The sequence below is a fragment of the Festucalex cinctus genome, chromosome 1 (genome assembly GCF_051991245.1).
Source record: "Festucalex cinctus isolate MCC-2025b chromosome 1, RoL_Fcin_1.0, whole genome shotgun sequence".
Taxonomy (NCBI): Eukaryota; Metazoa; Chordata; class Actinopteri; order Syngnathiformes; family Syngnathidae; genus Festucalex; species Festucalex cinctus.
This window is the reverse complement of record NC_135411.1, coordinates 55,577,332-55,597,715: the sequence shown is the minus strand read 5'-3', so window position 1 is coordinate 55,597,715 and position 20,384 is coordinate 55,577,332. Positions and strand designations below refer to the sequence as shown.

General features: G+C 41.0%; 1 protein-coding gene across 1 annotated transcript in view; it reads right to left on the bottom strand.

The window, feature by feature from the left end:
• The window catches only part of vat1 (vesicle amine transport 1), a 54,629-nt gene extending 34,507 nt beyond the window's left edge, over positions 1-20,122 (bottom strand). The window contains exons 1-2 of the mRNA XM_077495463.1: positions 19,473-20,122; positions 6,255-6,462 (exon numbers count right to left, since the gene is read on the bottom strand). Of these exons, the coding sequence (XP_077351589.1) occupies positions 6,255-6,462; positions 19,473-19,910 (646 nt within the window). The 5' untranslated portion in view covers positions 19,911-20,122. The remainder of the gene's footprint in view (positions 1-6,254; positions 6,463-19,472) is intronic.
• Positions 20,123-20,384: the final 262 nt, after the last annotated feature.

Below are 20,384 nucleotides of genomic sequence, written 5' to 3'. Positions count from 1 at the left end.
CAGCATCTCTAATCAAATTCATTAATTTCTTTGTACTCATTTGTGGTTCTCATGTTGCAACGCACATTTGATACACACTTTTGTCTCTTCTCGACTGAGAAACTACAGCTGAAGTGAAGCAGACCATACTATCACCTGATTGGCTGTCTATTCTGAAGTTGGACCAATTAGCCGCTTCTTTAAAGGGAAGAAGGGGAGCAGGTTTTCAAGGCTACCACTGTATATGTGGGTTGTGTTCCGTTTACTGTCAATTGTAAATGTCATCAGGAATCTGTCCTCTGAACCAGATGCTCAGTCCAGCCCAGAGCTCACTCTCCTCCTTAATGATCATGCTCATTCAAAAAAAAAAAGAAAAAAAAAAGCCTTATATGTGAAAAGAATATATTTGTGAACATTTTTGGACACAACATGTATGACTAAAACTGTGGCATAAAAATGCAATCATCACTCTGGCTGATTTACAAAGTTATAAATACCGAAAGTAGGAAGTGGCCATAAAATTGGCCAAAGCAAGTCATTACCATGTATTGCTTGACAGATGAGATGTTATGTGGGAACAATGTAAAAAAGACTGGCAGCTTGACAGCTTCCAGAGCTTGTGTCTGTTGAATAAAATGCATTACTGAACTCTGGTTATTTTTAACATTTTATAAAACTAGACAAAAGACAGATCAACCTCAAAAAGAGCAACACTGGAAATTTTGAAGACAGAAAACACAAACATTGAATTGAAAACCATGTGTGTGCGCGCGTCTTTAGGTGTATGTGCCATGCAAGATAATGTGATAGATAACATATTTCGAACAAAGTGGTTGATTTTCATCCACACCAGAGTTGCTTTGCTGTGTTCACCTGTCCAAATAAATTGCACCAAAAAGGGAAACCAATTAACCCTAACCCCTTATTGTCACTAACCCTCCATACTCAATAATAACAATCAAACATTATGCCTGTACCCTCCTTTGCTCTTGACATTTTGTACATCTGTGTAGGTATGTACTAAATGCAGGTTTTCTTATAATGTGTGTTTTTTTTTTTTTGCAATGGCTCCAACTACCAGAGACTTTCCTTGGGTGTTTTAGCCAAAAAAGGGTAATTCTGATTCTGAATATCATCCACATCCACTCTAGCTTGCACATTTCGACACTCTAGCATGAAGCAGCTGCATGGAAGTCTTCAGACTAGACAATTATTGCCAGAACTAGACTGCTTTACGACCAGTGCAGATTGATAACATATGCTAGTGTTTGTCTATCACGGGAGTCCTGACACAAAACCAAAGTGACGCCATCATTGGACTGTATGCAGGAATGTGTAGTGTGGGTGTGGTGCTGTAGTGGATGCCAGGCGAAGGGTTCACAAACACAGGGCCTCGGTTCAGGGAGAGGTCAGAGAGGAAACGCTGGTCACAGTGGACGGCTCTCGTAAAGACGTATCGAAATGTCAGCGGACCTGACCACACCCAAATTCCCTCAGGGCGGCGACACAAGAGGGTTAGCGAGCATACGTTACGCCAATGACGGATATGGCGGAGGTCGTGTTGAGGGACTGGAGGAGGATGCAGATGTGCGCAACGGCAGGGAAGAGAGGCGCGGCGGGAGGAAATACAACAAGCTATTGTTTGTCATATAAAGAGGACAACAGCGGCGGTAGGGCCACGAGAGAGGCAGCTGAGGACTGTTTACTCTTTCTCGGGCTGGACGAGGTGCTTTAGTGGGTCGTGTGACGGGGAAAAGTTCACCAAACTTCTGGAAGAAAATGATTTTGTAATTAATTTGCACTGTTCCTGTAAGCTGGCTACCAAAAAGCTGAAGGTCTACACAGAAAACATCGCAATCAGGAAATAACCTCATTAGCTTCACTCGCTAAGGTTGCTATAGCATAGAAGATGGTAGTCTTTTGAGTTAATGTTGGGCAAAAGTGTAGCCAATGTAAAAATCTAAAAACTGGCTAACCTCTGTTTCTGTGGTGTGGTCTAGTGAAATAGCATTTAATCTTGTTTATGCCGTTTTCCTTTTTAAAGATCAACAGGTTGCGCAAAGAACATGAGCATTATCATCTCCAGCAGAAAACATTGATTCACTGAGCAGCACAACATGCTGCGACATGGCTTCTGCATCTGGCAGGCATTCGAACATTCCACGCAAAGTGCTCCAAACACTGTATTTTTGGCACAACCTTTGGAATTACAATAATAATGAAAACTACACTTATATTGTAAATATTTATTGAAGCAGTCGTTCGCTGACTGATTTATTAGTAAACTAGCATTAGCAGCTAACAAACATCGTAGCAGATGGTGGCCGTAATAGTCTACTTAGCTACTAGCTACTATGTTTCTTGTCAAACATGTCTAAATACTCATTGCATACATTGTTGGCATAGTTTAGATTACGGAGTGATGCTTTAAGTAATCAAACCGCACCATTTATGTGACATATTGAAGTAAATCCTCCACAAAGCTAAACGTGTTTTTTTTAGGCATACACTAGTAGCCTAATGTTATAAGGATAAAACCCTCAGTGGCTAGAAACATGGTAATATCTTGAACATAATATCTCCACACAAGCTAATTACAGCTTTAGGCAAGCACTAGTAATGCGAAAATGCTAACACTCAGTGGTTACAAACACAGCATTCTTCACGTCGAAGTTACTTCTACCTTGGGCAGAACGCTAGTAACACTAATGCTTCTAACACTCATTCTCGCAACGCACGGCATATCTTGAACATAACACTTGATGGAAATTTGGCCAGTTTCCAAGCGCTACTAATGCAAAATGCTCACACACATTGGCTACAAAAATAATAAATACCTGGAACTAATGTTCTACAGGAGCTAATTGTACATAGGTGAATGCAAGTAAATAGTAATGCTAACACAGAATTGCTAACAGTAGCTACAAACATGGCATATTTGGAACTAAATGGTCTGTGGTTGATGTTATGCCATTATGCTAACGCTCAGTGGCTACACACAGCATAGCCTATCTTGAAATAAGCAGTTTTTGGTAAATGCTAGTGTGAACGCTATAAAGTTAACTCCATAACGGACAAAATCCAGCATAGCTGTAGACCACAGAAAACTAAATCCACAATGTAGACATCGTGTTCAGTAATCAGCTGTGCATGGTTATCATCCCGTGACCCTGGTAAGGAATAAGCGGTCAAGAAAATGGATGGATGGATGGATGGATGGTTATCATTCTTATCATTTTACCCATGGGTGGGTGTTCACTTTTGTGACCTAATTGTTGCATTGTGAGTCTATGTGTGTCACCACGACGTCATTATTTTGCATTTTGGCACCACCTAAGCTGATAAGGCAGGAATGCAGAGTTGTGTGGGCATGCCACTGCTATGTATTTGTCTGCTTTCACTTCCACGCAGTCAACGGACTGCTTGTGACGACAAAATGTCCGATTAAGTTGGCAATAAAATATATACAGTTCAGGGTTCTTGGAACGGTGACATGAAAATGTGGAGATTTCTGATAGGAGCTCTGAGTTTTAAGGGCTGCTTAAATTGGTGGCTGTAATGGTGGTGTTCCATATTGTCAAGTGACGTACTGTACTGATTGGAATTTCATTAAGTAAGAGCGGAAAATAAGACCATTTGAGATTATAAAGTACAGACTTAATGCTTCCACTAGTGTCATATTATGGCACTGTACTGAGAGCTGTTTGTAATATTTACACCCTGTCACTCAACAGGTACACCTCATCACAAGGACAGATTATACATGATGAAATTATTGTTTATTAACACAATATTTTAGCAAATGATACATATCAAGACAGTGTGTTTTTGCATTATTGCCACCATACCCACGCAAATGAATACATTCAATAAGCTATATGAAACCTAGGGTGTAATTTCCTTGGTGATATTGCCAACATATGAGAGTTAAGAAGGTAGCAAGAAAAAAAATAAAAAATCCTCGCTGCTTTGGCGGTGCCGCCTGTCACCACCGATACCTTTAATCTCCCTAATCACAGAACATCAGGAACAATTTTTGACAGCTTCAGCCGGTAAGACCTCCCACCGCTTCGCAGCCTGAGGCACCATGTGAGCCCACTGCTATGTGACTCTCACACACTGCGAGAAGTACTAGTAGTGGGGTGAAATCGAAATATTGATTTTTATCATGTCGATTATGAAATAGTGCAGCTTTAGAGACTGAGTTACTCACTGTTAATTTGAGCCATAAAAACAGCCAGTCCTAATAGTCACTTACTGTAAGAAGTCACTAAAAACTGTTAATCTGAGATGTAAAAATGGCATAATAAAACGCCTAGTTGCAACAGTTCTATTGCAAAACACTAAAGCAGTCTTAACTGTCAAAACACCACGGGTGCAGTTGGTAATTTTTCAAAAGATTACATTTGTCATATCTGTTAATACTGTCAGTGTAACCTGAAGAGTAGGACAAGAGTAAAATGCTCTGAAAAAAATCGGCACTCGAGTCGTATCATCTCATCTGCCTCTAAATTGATTTGCAAGGAACCAAAAACAACCAATCAGCGGTGTCAATCATTTCTCGTGCATTCTCATAGCTGGCACACTTTTGTAGCCTTGCGCTGACGTTGGTCTTCAGCGCTTTGCTGAAACTATGGTGGAATATCCAACACTTAAAAAAAAAAAAAAAAAAAAAAAAAAGCCCATCCCTCGTTTGCCAACATCTGGGCGTAAGAATAGCAAACAAGCAGGGTGAAGCAACAATAAAGAAAGGATTGGACTGATCCCAAGACAAAGCAGCAGAGGATTTAGAAGTGATGCAGAATTAGCAACATTTCGGCTTGACAGGTACGTTTATCACCGCGTTTCAAAATTTTTTATTGACTCTACAAAAAAAAAAAAAACGCTAATATTTAGCATTATGGTAACAGTTATGAATAAGTATGCTACTAACGTAGCAGCTGCACTAACATTGGCCCTCTTTTACATTGGCAATGTTAGCTTAGTTTGCTCGTGTTTCTATTTTGTTAAAGCTAGATATGTATCCTTTATGACTATTTAACACGACTACACACTTTCATAACCACATGCCATAAGCCAGGAAACCAAGTAACGGTGTTTAATCAAAGCCTACTTGACTTTGGTCGTAGATTTGATGGTGGTGGGGCCGACGGGTTTGGTGGGGTTAGTGAACTGAGGCTACATTCAAATCTGAAATTTAGATTCCACTGTACATCACAGATGTACTGTTTGTAATAACAGCTGGCGGCTTGCCCTGAGTAACTGCCTCTAAACTATCCAGTCTCCCAGCCTCCCTGCATGAGAAAACCATATTTCCACGATTTCCCAGGGATGTGAGACATCGGCTGCAAGCAGACAGTTGGGATGCAGGCCTGTCGCTCATCTCCCAGGAAACAACGTTGCATTGGTTTCTACGCTGAACTGGATACACCTGGGCAAAAACGCAGCTCTGATTTCATTCCCGGCCTCACTTCTCATTCCATGTACACCCACGTGCTGTCCCTAAAGCCTCCGGATCCTGTTCCTATTCTGACTCCCTCAGCACAGCAAGAGGACGAAAATTCTACATACTGCTAACTAATGCATTTTCCTGCTACCCAGCTGCCTGAAGCAGCAGCAAAATTGGATGTTCTCAGCGGCCTTACTGCTTTACACCCCAAAACAGGTGTAAATACTTCCGCTAGCCCCCCAGTTTCCCCCCCTCCAATCCCAACCCCACCCCCCAACTTTAACTTCCATGAGGAGGATCCTAATGGAATGCATGGAATTTAGTGGATTAAAACAATTGTATCAAAAAGGTCATGGTGTGTAAATCCCACATCTTGACTCAGTGGAGACTCGGTTGAATTCACTATTTGATGACCCAATTAGTTTGCTGCTTAAACTGGCATCCAAAGAAATCAAAGCAGGAAGATGAAAACCGTAATACACCATCATTGACCCACCCACCCTCAAAATAAGATGGTAAGCAATGCAGTATTCTTGAAAAGTGGAGTGAAGTTCTTGGGGATGGTGAAGTATTAATGATTAAGTATTAATACGTCAATGCGATATTGTCACAGGACTGCTATCACATGCTGGCATGGCTCATAATTGTCAACCTATTTAGTTGCAGTTGGATTGCAAAACTTGATTGCGCAACAGTTCAGCTCGGAGCCTCAGGCTTTGCTGTTATGCACTTTTGAGGAAAAACATTAGTTTGAATTTTCTGATGGCTAACATTCACTAAATGATTACAAAATGTCCAAAAATAATTAGCATTGTAATGTTCCTACCTGCAGCCGAGTGGATGAGGACGCTCTGGTTTGGCCGCAGGTGGCCGAAGTCAAACAGCATCATGTAGGCAGTAATGTAGTTGACCGGTATGGCGGCAGCCTCCTCGAAGCTCATGCTGTCCGGCATGATGAAAGTGTGGTTGGCCGGCACCACCACGACCTCCTGCCACAAGCCGAAGCGACTTAAAACCATCACCCTGTCGCCCACCTAGGAAACAACAAGTATATGAATGAAAAGGTGACAGCACTGATTCCCAATTTAGAAAAAAACAAAAATCATAAAAATACATTAGCGTACAACATCATGAGAGGTCATCAGTACAACTTAGGTATCATTAAGATGTTAACGATACTGCTTATCAATTTGGTACTTTAATTGTATTCTAGAAAAAACTAAACAAAAAAACACAAAAATATTAGAATTAACACTTAAAAAAAAAGAATAAATAAGTGTATTTATGTTGACACTACAATGGAATAAATGTAAAATAAATAATTTCATTTTGAGAAAATGAAATGGTTTGAACAAATCACTATTATACGGTTCAATATTATCTAAACAATTATTTTGTGTTTAGTTTGATTAGTTATTTATTAACGCATTCATTGCCAGTCCAGCAAAAAATGCATCATTTGACGTCTTTTTCCGTCAATGGCAGTGAATGAGTTAAACATGGTAAAAATCAATGAAGCAATTATAAATTGTTGATATAATGTACAGTTACTTATTGAAAACTGCTAACAGTCACAAGGCAAATAGTGACCCCTGTGTGCCACTATAATAGATATGCCTCTCCACTGAGCAGCAGCTGATCCCAACTTGACATTCTGAACCACAAGAACAATCGGTTGTCAACTGACCACACTTAACAACCATTAATGTGATGTTTTCACATTTTTTTCATTAATAATTAACCATTAATTAATGTGATGTTTTCACAAATTGGACGTTGACACTAAGAAACAAGTGGATGAAACTATTTTTATTTCTGGAACTGAATTATTAGCTGCAAATTTGTGTCTTTGCGTAGATAGAAATGTTTAATCCACCTTTTTGTTTTTTTGTTTTTAATAAACAGCATTGAAAAATTATTTTTAGTATTTGCCGCGGGCCGGCAAAATATGTATGGCGGGCCGCAAATGACCCCCGGGCCGTAGTTTGGACACCCCTGCATTAGGGTAACGGTTGGATTGAGTGTAAATCGATTATCACCCCTAAAAGAGTAGAACTTGCTACGTTTGTGGCAACAAAGCTATCCCCACGTAAAATACGGCATCTTGCGCTGTGTGAATGCATGTTTTGTAAAACCACTTCTCTGAACCTTCAAAGCGGCTGACTTGGCAGCATAGCTCCCAAGTTGGTGACGGCGCAGCCTTGAAGCCCAAGGAGGTGTGGCTCAGGCGAAGCAGCACTTGTCATCGTTCATTACACCAGTACCAAACCTACACCTCAAATAACTTAATTAAAACAATATATTTAACTATATAGTGAATGTATATACAGATGGACATGTTTATATAACACTATGTATCATATCGTAGTATCGCACAGCAGTACACTGGCACAGGAAGGAGTCGCTGGTGCCTCGTGCATGACAGATGGCTCACCTCCAATTGTGAAAATGCATCTTACACGAACATATTGATAATGACTTTATTGCTAGTTAGAAACAAGAACAGAGAGATAGAAGCTGCAAAATAACGTTCATGTAGCCCAGGGGTCTGCAACCTGTGACTCTGGAGCCACATGTGGTACTTTAATCCCTCTCCTGCGGCTCCCTGTAAAGCTCTAAAAATAAATCTGTATTAGTGCTGTCAAACGATTAAAATTTTTAATCTGATTAATCACACTTTTTAATTTTGATCAATCACGATTAATCAGCTAAATTCCTTGTGTATTCGCGTAATATAAAATAAGTACAAAATACCGTAATATTTTGACATTAACGCATTTTATGATCTGAATGTCATTTGTAAACATTGATTTAATGCATGTACACAATTGCATGCATGCGTGTATTGCTCAAAACGCAACAGCATCATATCAATTGGGCGCAATTCAGCAATTATTAATTCATTAAAGGCACTTTTGTTTTATCTAAAGTCCCATCGGGGTGTTATTTAAAGCGTAATTTACCACCGAGCACACCAACTGGAGTCACCCGCTCATCTTGGACCAACAGGCGTAGGAAATGCCGTGCATTGACCTAATCACTGACCTGCGCAGCCTTCAATGTAACCATCCGCGGTTACGTTCAAGGTTTAAGTGTGCTCGAAAAAAATAGTGCGATTAATATGCGTTAATACGTGATTAATGCGACATTTTTCTGTGATTAATTAATCTATTAACGCTTGAACTTTGACAGCTTTAATATATATATATATATATATATATATATATATATATATATATATATATATATTAAAAATCTAGATTTTTTGTCCATATTTATTTTCTAGGTCAAATATTCTTTAAATTAATTGCTTTAGATTTTTTGAAAAATGAATAATTAAATATTCAAAACATGTCAGAGTCTAATTTTGATTGCTGACCCCTGATGTAGCCTAAATAAATCGAAAGTTTTCTTGAATAATTTCTCCAAGACCGTTGACAGAGCTTGTCGATAATCCAAGGGCGGTTTATAACTGGGGCTCGGTATCCATCCCTGTTCAACATACTTCCTTGGCACCAATTATTACAAGCCAGGACTTTGTCTTCCACAGAAAATCTACTTATCCAAGGCGCGATTATTGCTAAAAGTTTACCCAATTTGCAAATAGCGAACCGCAAATAGATTCACTTTGGATATACTTTGTGTGACATTTTTTGTTTGGTTATGTGCCATGAGATTTTCCTGATGTAAATATGTGTCTTGGCTCAATAAAGGTTGGGAGATAGTGGTCTATATGTTTGAGGTTTAACTAGGGCCACGTTTCATCCACTGTGCTTTCTGTTCCTATTTATTTTTGGCAGGAAGAGGGCTCAAATTCTTGCCTGGGTTCAGTTGCAATCAGCACTGTAGGCAGGACGCCTGCCAAGCGTTACTACCGCTGACATTGCAGCATGTTTTGACTATTAAGACCACCGTAAAAAGTACTTTATCGGCACGGCAACGCGTCAGTGTAGAGGTGACACATTCACTATTAAGTTAGAAACAGTGTCAGCCTTAAGATGGAAACAGAGCCATGGATCATAATACCTGAAAAATCAAAAATGGGTAAATGTGTTTGTTTTTAAAAGCGTTTTTGATGGGGTCTGGATCATGTCCCTGTGGGTGGTTTTTGGTCACCACAAGGACAGACATGCAAAAATGTAGCCCATCAGCTGCCTCGCCTTGAACACTTTGCTCTGCGCAAAGAATGAAAAACAGACAGCTTTTTGAAACTCTCAATTGTTGTCTTGCGTCAAAAGGAAGAAAACTATGGTGCAGCAAAGAAGCAAAATGAAGTCTTAACTCTTCCATAGATTGCTTCAATCATGTAGAGTGGTTTGCCATTTTGAGAATCAAATATTTACAACCCCACTTTACTGGATTTGTGGCATGGAGTGGAGCATGGAGCCTTAATGGTTGCGTTTCCTCACCAAAACCGAGGCTAGTGCTATCCCAACTCGCCTTGTTGCATAAACGAATGAAGCCTGCTCGGATGAGAGGGGAAGGATCTTCTAAGACAACTAGAACAGTCCACTTGTGATCGATTCAATGCCCTGAGTATGGGATGGATCTTTTCCACTCATCCAGTTTTGAACCTTTTTGACCCGGTCACCACCCTAATTGAAACTCAGACACAACAAAATGGTCCAACAAGTCCAAGTACTCAAATGTTGCCCATCTTGATGTTGGCGCCTGCTGGACAGTGCCCCAATCTGCATTCTCGTCATATCCCAAAGGTTTCACAACAAGCTCATCCAAGCATGACTTTAAAGACCATGCCACAGCCACTCTTGGGCTTTGAGCACGTCACACAACCATCCTCACCAGTTGATAGCTGACTGTGCTACCAGGTAGGCTAAACTGTAAAAGACAGCTGTGAACTTGAATGGGGTTTTGAGGCTCCACATCCAATATATCGTACTGTATCACATTCACTATTATTAGGCCATATAAATATAGTGTGACGATCAAGGAAGAAGTGGGCTGCCACAAAGAGAGGAAGTACCGTAGGCAAGAATATAGGAGAGAGTTTGCATATCAGAGGCTGCCTCTCGCATTAAATGACGACCCTGACCAACCCACTATGTCAGAGACTGCTTGCTTCACTATTTCATCCACACGTACATATAAAATTACATAATTAAGTATTGTTGTAAAACACAGTAGGGTATATGTATACTGTATGAACTGTATTTGTATGGCTTGGTGGAGGCGTGATGATCTTGCTATCTTAAAATCCGGTAACATATTTTTGTGCGTGAAATTTCATTGGCATTTGCATCTGCGATGTTATGATGGCGTGCACCAGTAAACCTGTATTTGCATTCATCATTGGGTATGTACCCTTTTATATTAGATTTGTGGAACTGGAGGGTATCTAAGGCTGAAGAAGTAAGATTGCATTAATTAATTTAATGTCTATAGGGGCGGCGTGGCTCAGTGGTATGGTGGTGTCGAAGTATCCTTGAGCAAGATACTGAACCCCCAATTGCTCCTGATGCTGCGTCATCAGTAGGTGAATGGGTAGTCAAAATGTAAAGCGCTTTGAGGGCCTTGTAAGGTGGAAAAGCGCTATAGAAATGAAGCGCCATTTTCCATATAGTGCAGAAGAGTGTACATTTTCTGTACACTTCCTCTTTGAGAGCTGCACACTGTCTTGTCATTGAGTTCTTATCAAAGCAGGATCCTCAAAGTGTCGGCACAACAAGCCTTTGCTGTAAACTTTCCCGCAGCGCCGCCACCGAGCAGCCCAATCAGGAAGGCCCGCTCGAGGGACACAGGAAACAGAGACAACTGCGGCCTTCTAGCCCTCTTCCTGTTTTCTTCCTCCTTTTATAAAAGCCTCTGCCTCCTCCTCTCTGCAGTCCTCACTTCTTCTCTTCCCTTCTTTCTCTTTCACTTCCCGACACCAGAATAACTTTAGAACATTTTCCTTCCCCCTTCTTGAGTACGTCCCTCCTCCTGTCTTTCGATTTCTTAATCCCTGACTGTCTGGTTCTAAAAGACTTGGTCCTCCTTGTCAAGCAGACAGGACAATGGGGCCCATCTTCTCCCCCTGGCTCCCCTCTGCTCGTCATCCGCCCTGCCAGATTTCTTCCCCATGGCTGAACATAAGACAAGCGCTCCCCTCCTGGGAACCAACCCGCTCCATTCGGCCCCCTCTAATGGTCCGGAGGGAGCCATGCGCCTTGCTGTCTATCGGCTCCAATTAGAGACAGCTCCCCTCTTTCTTACTTCTCTTCACAAATGACACTTTGCGTTTTTCATTCCTTTGTTAGTCATGCTGACTCCGGGGGGTGCTTGAACACATGCTGGTTCACTTGGTAGAACAATGCAGGGCAGGGGTAGTTGCGGTGGCGGTGCTGACGGCATTTACGGGAGAGCGACATGACTCAGGCAGCCATTTCAGCGCTTCTTCTTCTGTGCCCACGTACAGCACGTGAGGAGCACTCAAGGCCAAGTGAGACAACCTTGTGACACTTGCAAAACACACACATGCACATTTATACATACATGCATAAGCACATTTCTGTGCATCCAGCACAGTCACTGTCGGGGTCAACAAAGACGATTCCAGTTAGCCGCATATGCATTCACTGACTTAATCAAATGGTGATTCAATTTGAAGTGGTATGCAGGTCAGCGGCTTTGTAGGTTGACAGGCTCAGCAGAAAACCAAGGATTTTTGGCCAAGGCCACATGAAGTCTGGTTTGGTATGGAATTTTTTTTTTTTTTTTTTTTTTTTTTTGCACTTCTGTTGTCACATTTGTATCTTCTTTATGAAACCAACTTTCAATGTATACAGGACTGTCTCAGAAAATTATAATATTGTGATAAAGTCCTTTATTTTCCGTTATTCCATTTAAAAAACAAAAATGTCATACATTCTGGATTCATTACAAATCAACTGAAATATTGCAAACCTTTTATTATTTGAATATTGCTGATTATGGCTTACAGCTTAAACAAAACTCAAATATCCTTTCTCAAAATCTTAGAATATCATGAAAAAGTATACTAGTAGGCTATACAACTAATCATTTGAATCGTGTAATTAACTCAAAACACTTGCAAGTGTTTCCAAGTGAATCCAGAATGTATGACATTTTTGGTTTTGAAATGCATTACAGAAAATAAATGACTTTATCACAATATTCTAATTTTCTGAGACAGTCCTGTATGTCACATTAACATGGTCGCTATTGAGTAGCTCTAAGACATTGGTCCATCGATCGGTTAGCAAAGTATGGTCACTTTTGTGTGACAACAGAAGATTTTAATTTCACCAACCACATATCTACAGTCCAAAACATACAGTATAATCAGTCATCAGTGAGAATTGCAATTGGCAGGAGATGACGAGCTGCATAATGATTTAACAAATGAAAAATGTGTTTTAACTGTATGAAAGCAAATGAACCCTTGCTCCACCAGTTTCAAAGTTAGACGCCAATCTCTTTCCAGTGGGATGGCGTCTGCAGAAAAGGTTATCAATATAGCGTCGTCCATGTCTAAGACATTTGGGTCAGATTAGATATTATTTGAGCAACCACTCATTTAAACCAAAATGGCCGACTTCCTGTTTAATTACAAGTATGGGTCTTTGAGACTTTTTCATATTCAACCAATTTTGATTGATCAAACTGGTGTTGGGGCTGATTTTCTTTCAATAACTTTCCAGGGGGCATACTGAGATATTACATGCATTTTTCACCAGGGCCCATGTACTTGAAATGATTAGGGAGTTTTTATCATGTAATCCCCCCCCCCCCCCCCCCCCAAAAAAAAAACGGCAGTTCATTGGTTGGAAGACCTATAATAATGTCAATGACGGTGATGTTTTTCTTTGTGGTAGCCGAAGTGTTGCAGTCCTGTATCACTGGATGTAACAATAAGGGGCCACGCCCTGTTTGCATGCAGCAGCAACAGCTGCTACAAGGAACCCCTATGTGCTGCTCTTTTGCACTTGACTGAATTTGATTATGCAAATACATAACTGTCACAGTTATGTTCAGATTATGCAAAGGAAATATGACCAGGACAGTAAAGCTGAGCAGAGACATTGTAACTGACAAGGGGAGAAAGATGGAGAGGTCTTTATGCAAAAGAATGGAGATTTAGATAAAAGGGAGGGCTGGAGGAAATACCAGAATGACAATGCGAGCCAGGGGTAATTGAGAACATATGGGTCAGATCCGACCAATACTCGCAAAGGGCTTGGCGTATGGATGGGGAAAAAAAGGAGAATAAAAAGTGCTGATGCGCTGCGTCACAAGAGTTTCAATGTGATTTATGATTTCCCCCCTCCCCCCGCACCCTTCCTCCTATTTCCTTGCTTACTCACTGTCACACTATTCCAAAAAAAAAAAAAAAAGGCTCCCTCTTAGGTCATTCTAGATGACTCGCCTGCAATTTCTAATCGAAAGGACACTTTTTAGTGTTGCTGCAGTTAGTGAAATACAATACAAGAAGCCAAGAGAGAGTGCTGCATTCATCACCTTCTGTAAAGTAAAGAATAATTTTAATTCAACATATCCTCATACATAAGTGCGAGTGGTGCTTTGGGTCATTTTTGCATATGTCAAACGCTTTTTCTATGACTTTAGCAGGCAATCAGATCTGGGGCCAAACTGGACTCATACACATAACCTCAGCATGAGGCCACATGCCAGTCACTAATTATTAAGCCGCAATTCCATCGTTGAACGAGTCAATTCAGTTTGGTTTGGAAGAGTAAATCCCAAAGGGGGGAAGCAATATCGGCGTCATAGCGTGACAATGCAGTGAAGGCGCTTTGCATCGGGAAAACAGTCAAACGTCAAAAAGAGAAAATACATTCCACCGCCTGAAGTGAAAAATTGTCAATTGTGGTTTTTTTTTTCCATCCATTCATCCATTTTTTTGACCGCTTATTCCTCACAAGGATCGTGGGGGGTGCTGGAGCCTATCTCAGCTGGCTTTGGGCAGTAGGCAGGGGTACACCCTGGACTGGTTGCCAGCCAATCGCAGGGCACAGGTTTTTTTTTTTCTTTTCTTTTTTTCTTTTTGTTTTGTATTAGTTAGCAGGCCACTTTCTGGATCGGGGATGATGACCATACCACATTTGCTATTGGACAGTGAGACAGGATGGTTCCATCAAAAACCAAAAAAAGAAAATAAGCTCTTTTTGTCTTCCTGTAAAGCGCTTTGTGACAGCTCAGGCTGTTTGAAAGCGCTATATAAATAAATAAACTTGAGTTGAGTTGAGTCATTTGAAAAAAAAAAAAAAGTTAAAAAAAAAATTGTGGAGTGTTTTATTTGTTAGTTTATATGCCATTTCTTTATCACCAAGGATACCGCAAGATGACAGAAGCTTACCATTACTCATATAGGGCAGGGTGTTAACGGTTCTGTCGAACAAAATAATAATAATAATTTGTCCCTCTGTTTGTTCGGATGTTCCGATGTTTGGAAAAGGCGCACAAGACCCTATCATTGTGTTTTGAGGCGAGGAATTAAAAAAACAAACACTGTTTTTGTCCGTTTGCTTGTTAGCAAGCTACTTTCTGGTTCACAAAGAATTATGCACGTAATATGTCAGCTGCGACATTTTTTTAATTCAATCTTTTGTCCAGATTTTTACCTTATTTTATTGGGATGCAGTGTACATTTCACCTAGTCATAATGGTTTCCTGAAGTTGACTATTTTTTTAATCTTGTGAGCTAACTAACGAAATAACTTAGTGTAGGTACCTAGATTAGCATAACTAATAGCTACCTATCTTGACATTCACAACAATGCAGAACATCTCAGCATTTAGTGTTCTGTCTTCCGACATTTACTTTGAAGTTGGCCTGCATCGTGGCATGATGGCTACCTTGACTTCCTTTTTCAATGTTTCGGATTTCTTTATCGTAGTTTTTATTGACATTACCTAGTTGCGACCAACATCAACACTATCCCAAGCTCATAGTCACTCGCTAATTTAGGATGCTAAGAAACCGCCAGTTAATTACGCCAACATTGTATGGTACGGCACAGCAGAAATCTCTGAGGTTAGTGGCTCGTAGTGAAGCCTTGCACAGACTGAGCACCGAGTGAAGCAGGATTACTTCTGTCAATCCCGTTGAGTACACATGGTCCTTCTCCATCCGTGTATTTTTGTGAGGCTTCACATTATCAAGCATTCGCAAAAAGTGCTGAAGCACATGCCAAAAGGTGGGCACTTCCATCAATCATCAATTCCAGTCAATGACAATCCCCACCTCTGATGACCATTCAGGTCCAAAAAGTATACTGAAAGACAAACGAAGAAATGACCCATCAATACAACAAAACAAAGAGGTGCAACTATGTGGTGTGGTGCTGTACTACATACTTTTACAATACGTATACAATAATCATATTTAAATAAAACACCCAATTTGATGCTGTTTACAACGTGTGTGGCCTTAAAACAGCTTTTGCTTTCTGGCAAGCTTTCACAACAGCATTCTTTCAATTGCATCCTGCCTCAAAGGCCGGTTAGCTGTCAGAAAGCCTTTCTAACATGTGGTTAGAGTTGTGAAAGTTTCTATGGGGACCTAAAATCAAAGCCAGTGATCTCCACAAACCCAGAGAAGAAACAACAAAATACCAAAAGAGCTGAGCTACTCAGACCCAACCAAGCTCCTCTTGCCTTCAGGGGGTCACAGCAAGATTTGCTCCGCCAAAGTGCCAAAAGATCTCATAAATCTCCTTCCATTAGCTTGATTACCTCTTAATTCTATAAGGCGAGGGCGTAGGCGATGACAAGCCGTGTTGTTTGCGTGTTGACCTTTAAATCCAATCTACATGACTGACAATGTGGAAAGAACCTATTGGGTATTTCACACACTCAAAAGGTTGCCGGCCCGACCGCGGTGTCCGGCTGACCCGTCCCCAATTGTAATTCAATTAGTCGCCAGGGACGCCGACATACATCATGTAGGATTAACCCACCACGCCCATTTGGACTATTCGCTTAAAACATCAACGAGGGGATCAACGTAAATGTTAGCTGAGGTTAAAAAAAAAAAAAGACCCTGATGACAAAACGAGTGAGTCATAGGCGGCTTAATGGTAGCCCATTTACTTTGTGGTTTAATTGACTAAAACTGATGATGATGATGATGATGATGATGCCATTGAATGTATGACTTACCATGAGCTTCGTGTCCCCTTACACTATAACACCTGCTCCCATTGCAGATGTAGGCCGATGCCATCTTCCAAACATAAGTCAAACAAATGTATCTAAAATGTGCAACAGTGTTGTAATGAACGACACAGTAGCACATTGAAAAAAGGTATGTTAATGTCGGCGTACTGTTCGGGTTAAAGGCATGATGCTAATACATGTCTAAAATGTTTAATGCCAAAGTTTTAGTTCATAATAACATCAGTCTACAAGGTGGCTAACAAATGCTCTACAGCCTGCAGACGGCCCGTCCAGGGGTGTCAAATCCAGGTCCACAAAGTAAAATATCTGCCACAGTTTGGCTTTAGCCACACGTGCTTTGCCTTCTACTCAGAAGGCAGGTAAAAAAAAGCTACCTGGTGCTGGCACCTGTGGCTAAAGCATAAAGCTAAACAATGGCAGGATTTTTACACCTCTGCTAACATGTAGCTAAGTGGCTACAAGAGCTAACAAATGCTACATTTAAGTTCAAACTAATTGATACCATATGGCTAACACAAGGTAATATAGATTCAAACAAGGGTGATAGCCAAGGTAATGTAGTAATAGTTGGATTTAACAACAACCAAATAAATAAATACAGTAAATGGTTGAATCAGGACTTACACTTAAGCACAAATAATGCGAACAGAGGTTAATGTTAATGGCTAATACATGTGATATTTGTCTAGTCTAATAGGGTTTAAGAACAGTACAACTGACACTACACTTTTCTTGAAGCTTCTATTGGACTTATTTGATGGTGAGGGTACACAGTTTGCCTAATAACTTTTTGTTATTAAGACAAACTGAAAGGTTGTATACGTACCGAGGCTCAACGTAAGTGGTTCAAATTGCAATTTGAGAGGCAAAATTTGCATTTTTGTGCCTCATCAAAATTGTGCAATTGTGCAAAATTGTGAGAATCAACTTTCGAGACAACCGCCAAAATAAAGTACAAGAAGAAGAACCTCAGCGACGGTCCAAATGGGCTCACGTCACCTATTGCAGCTAGTCGGAGGTCAAGGTCAAGCTCTGTGCTACTTACTGCAGCAGCTAGCAATGAACTTAATCATAACCTGCGTGGCAGCAAATAAGCTACATTTCTGACAAGTAGCATTCTCATTAATGTAGCATCAAATATTTAGTGTCATGTTTTTTTTTTCCACATTTCAGATTTTTTAAATTACTTTCGTTTTTTACTTTTGAGGACTGCATATTAAATGTTATCATAATTTACATAACTGTGGCTCATATTTAAAAAATAATAATTCAGCTTTGCTTCAAGACAAGAGCATACAGCTGTGATACATGATGTGTATTTAAGAAATAAAGACAGTTAATTGTATTTTTATAAAAACACTAGTTGTTCATTAGTTTCATTGTCATATGATTGAATAAAACCCTTGCTTCAGGTCCCAGGGATTAACTGGCAAATAATAATAATTATAATAATAATAATAATAATAATAATACATCTCCACAAAATTAGAGAATTACTCCTCAAATTAAGTAATTAATTCGCAAAAATGCTCTGCAAAGAAAAAATATATATAATTCGAGCCTTGCACAGTAAAGCTATTATATCCAGTACAGTACAGTACAGTGTTTTATTAGCATGGTGCGGCCACATGGGTTAACCACGCCCCAGTTGTTCTTCATCAACCAGCTCTCAGCCTCTCAAAATAATTAGGCCAATGTTCGGTGATGGCTCAACACCACAAATGAGGCTTTTTTCACCATTCAAAGGCAGAAACAAGGCTTTTGCACAAACATGATGCACTGATGCAGGGATTGGCCAGGGGCCTGTCTGTCTAATGCCAACTTCTTTCTTCTAATATGTCTATAGTATCGTTGAAATGAACTTGTGTTTTGCCATTTTAGTTGACTAACAGCGTGTTAATGAATAAAGCAAGGGCAAGGTGGGGCTCTGTTTTGCTGCATCTTGCCAAGCTCAGTGCGCCACCGCTTCTGTTAACAAAAGGCGTCAATAACTATAGCTCCTCCACGGATGTCAAGGTAGACTAAATCACGGAACCTGGTCTCCAGCCTTTACAAAATAAAATGGCACTTTAAAATTTTTGAGCCCATTCGACGTCAGACGCCTACGAAATTGTCGTTTATATCGATCACATGTTGAAACATCTGAACGTACGCGTATCAACGCTATTTCTTTTTCACATTTGACCATAAATTCCTCGCTTGCCGCCCAATTAGCTTGAGGCGTAGACTATTTTGAAAGGAAAAAGATCTAACTTCCGGTTATATCTCGGAAACCCCATGTTAGCTTGACGTCTGTTCACGCCTTGGCACACCTCATCGTAACGCAACACAAAATAAAATACAGTGCAAACAATTCAAATTAGACTTCTAAAACAAAGATGCGTTAATTTACCCTTTGTATTCGCCGAACTAGAAAACTTTATTGCTTTTCTGCCGCATTCGCTCAAAGTTGCGCGAAGGCCAGTGACAGGAGGACAGTGTGCATGCGTGGGTGGGATGCGCGTTTTGCCCCGTGTGTTGTGGGTAAATTGGAGCATTAATTTCGGAAGGCATTCGAAGTCCATGCTAATTTATAGAACATACTCAAGAAAGCTTCCGTCTTTGCACCTGGTAGAACAACAAGTGTCCTCTCCCTGTGCACAATATTAAGACACCAAAATTGTATTTTGAGGACATAAATGTCCTTTAATTATGTTTCTTTTAAGTATTGTGATGACAAAGTTGCACGGAGTCTATATGCATTATTCACAAAAATCAGAATGTCTTATAGCGAGCAGCTGGACACGCCCATACAAGCACTGTCGAGCATACAGCATTTCTTGAACGATCAAGTGAAGTACTGTATTTGCAAAGGTGAAAAAAAGAAAGATGCGTTTGCGCTTACTTTTCTGTCCGTCACTTCCTCCCCGACAGCCTCCACCACCCCGGAGCACTCCATGCCCGGGCTCACCGGCGGGGACGGCAGCCGGTCGTAAAGCCCTTGGCGCGCCATCAGGTCAGCGAAGTTGAGCCCGCACGCCTTGACTCGCACCTGGACCTCGGCCGCCTTGAGGATCGGTTTGCCCTTCTTGACTTGCAGCTTGACTTTGTCGTAACCGCCGTAGCCGGTGAGCACCAGGGCGCGGTACGTGAACGCGTCTTCCTCGGGGACCTTCTCGGTGGTCGCCGCAGCCGGGGGAGCCGCGTCCGCTACAGCCGCCGACGCATCGGCAGCCCCGGCGGCCGCTGGCTCTGACTCGGTCTTGGGCTGCTCGGTGGGCTTGGAGTCCTGCTTCTGGTCCACGGCGTTCTGCTGCTGGACAGGTGCGTCTTCTCCAGACATGTTTGCAAAGGAGCTTTGGAAAGGTAAGACAGTGACTTTTTTTTTTTTTTTTTTTTTTTTTAAAGATGCGCGCAGACTTGGAGTGGTCTTGCAAAATGAAAAGGGGTTGCACGGAGTCTTTTCCTGCAGCAATCACTTTAACAAAATAAACGACAGTGTGCTGACCGGTGGAGAGGAGTGGTGACTGTCAACGCCGGGCTCAGGCAGTGAGAGTGAGTGGGACGAAATAGGGCAGACTGGAAAACACGGAGCGCTGATGAAACTCGCGGATTCCTGCGTGCGTGATTGGATGGATTTGGGTTTGCAATGGGTAGGGCTTGAACGTCAATCTGTAAACCATTGTAACAGACTCATGACTGGCAAAAAAAAAAATGCCAGTTAAGGACACATTCTGTTGAGATGTCTCATTTTTGCCTTAATGCTCAGATTAGATGGACAGTCCGTCTTGGCAACTCGGGAAGAACAACTTTCAAT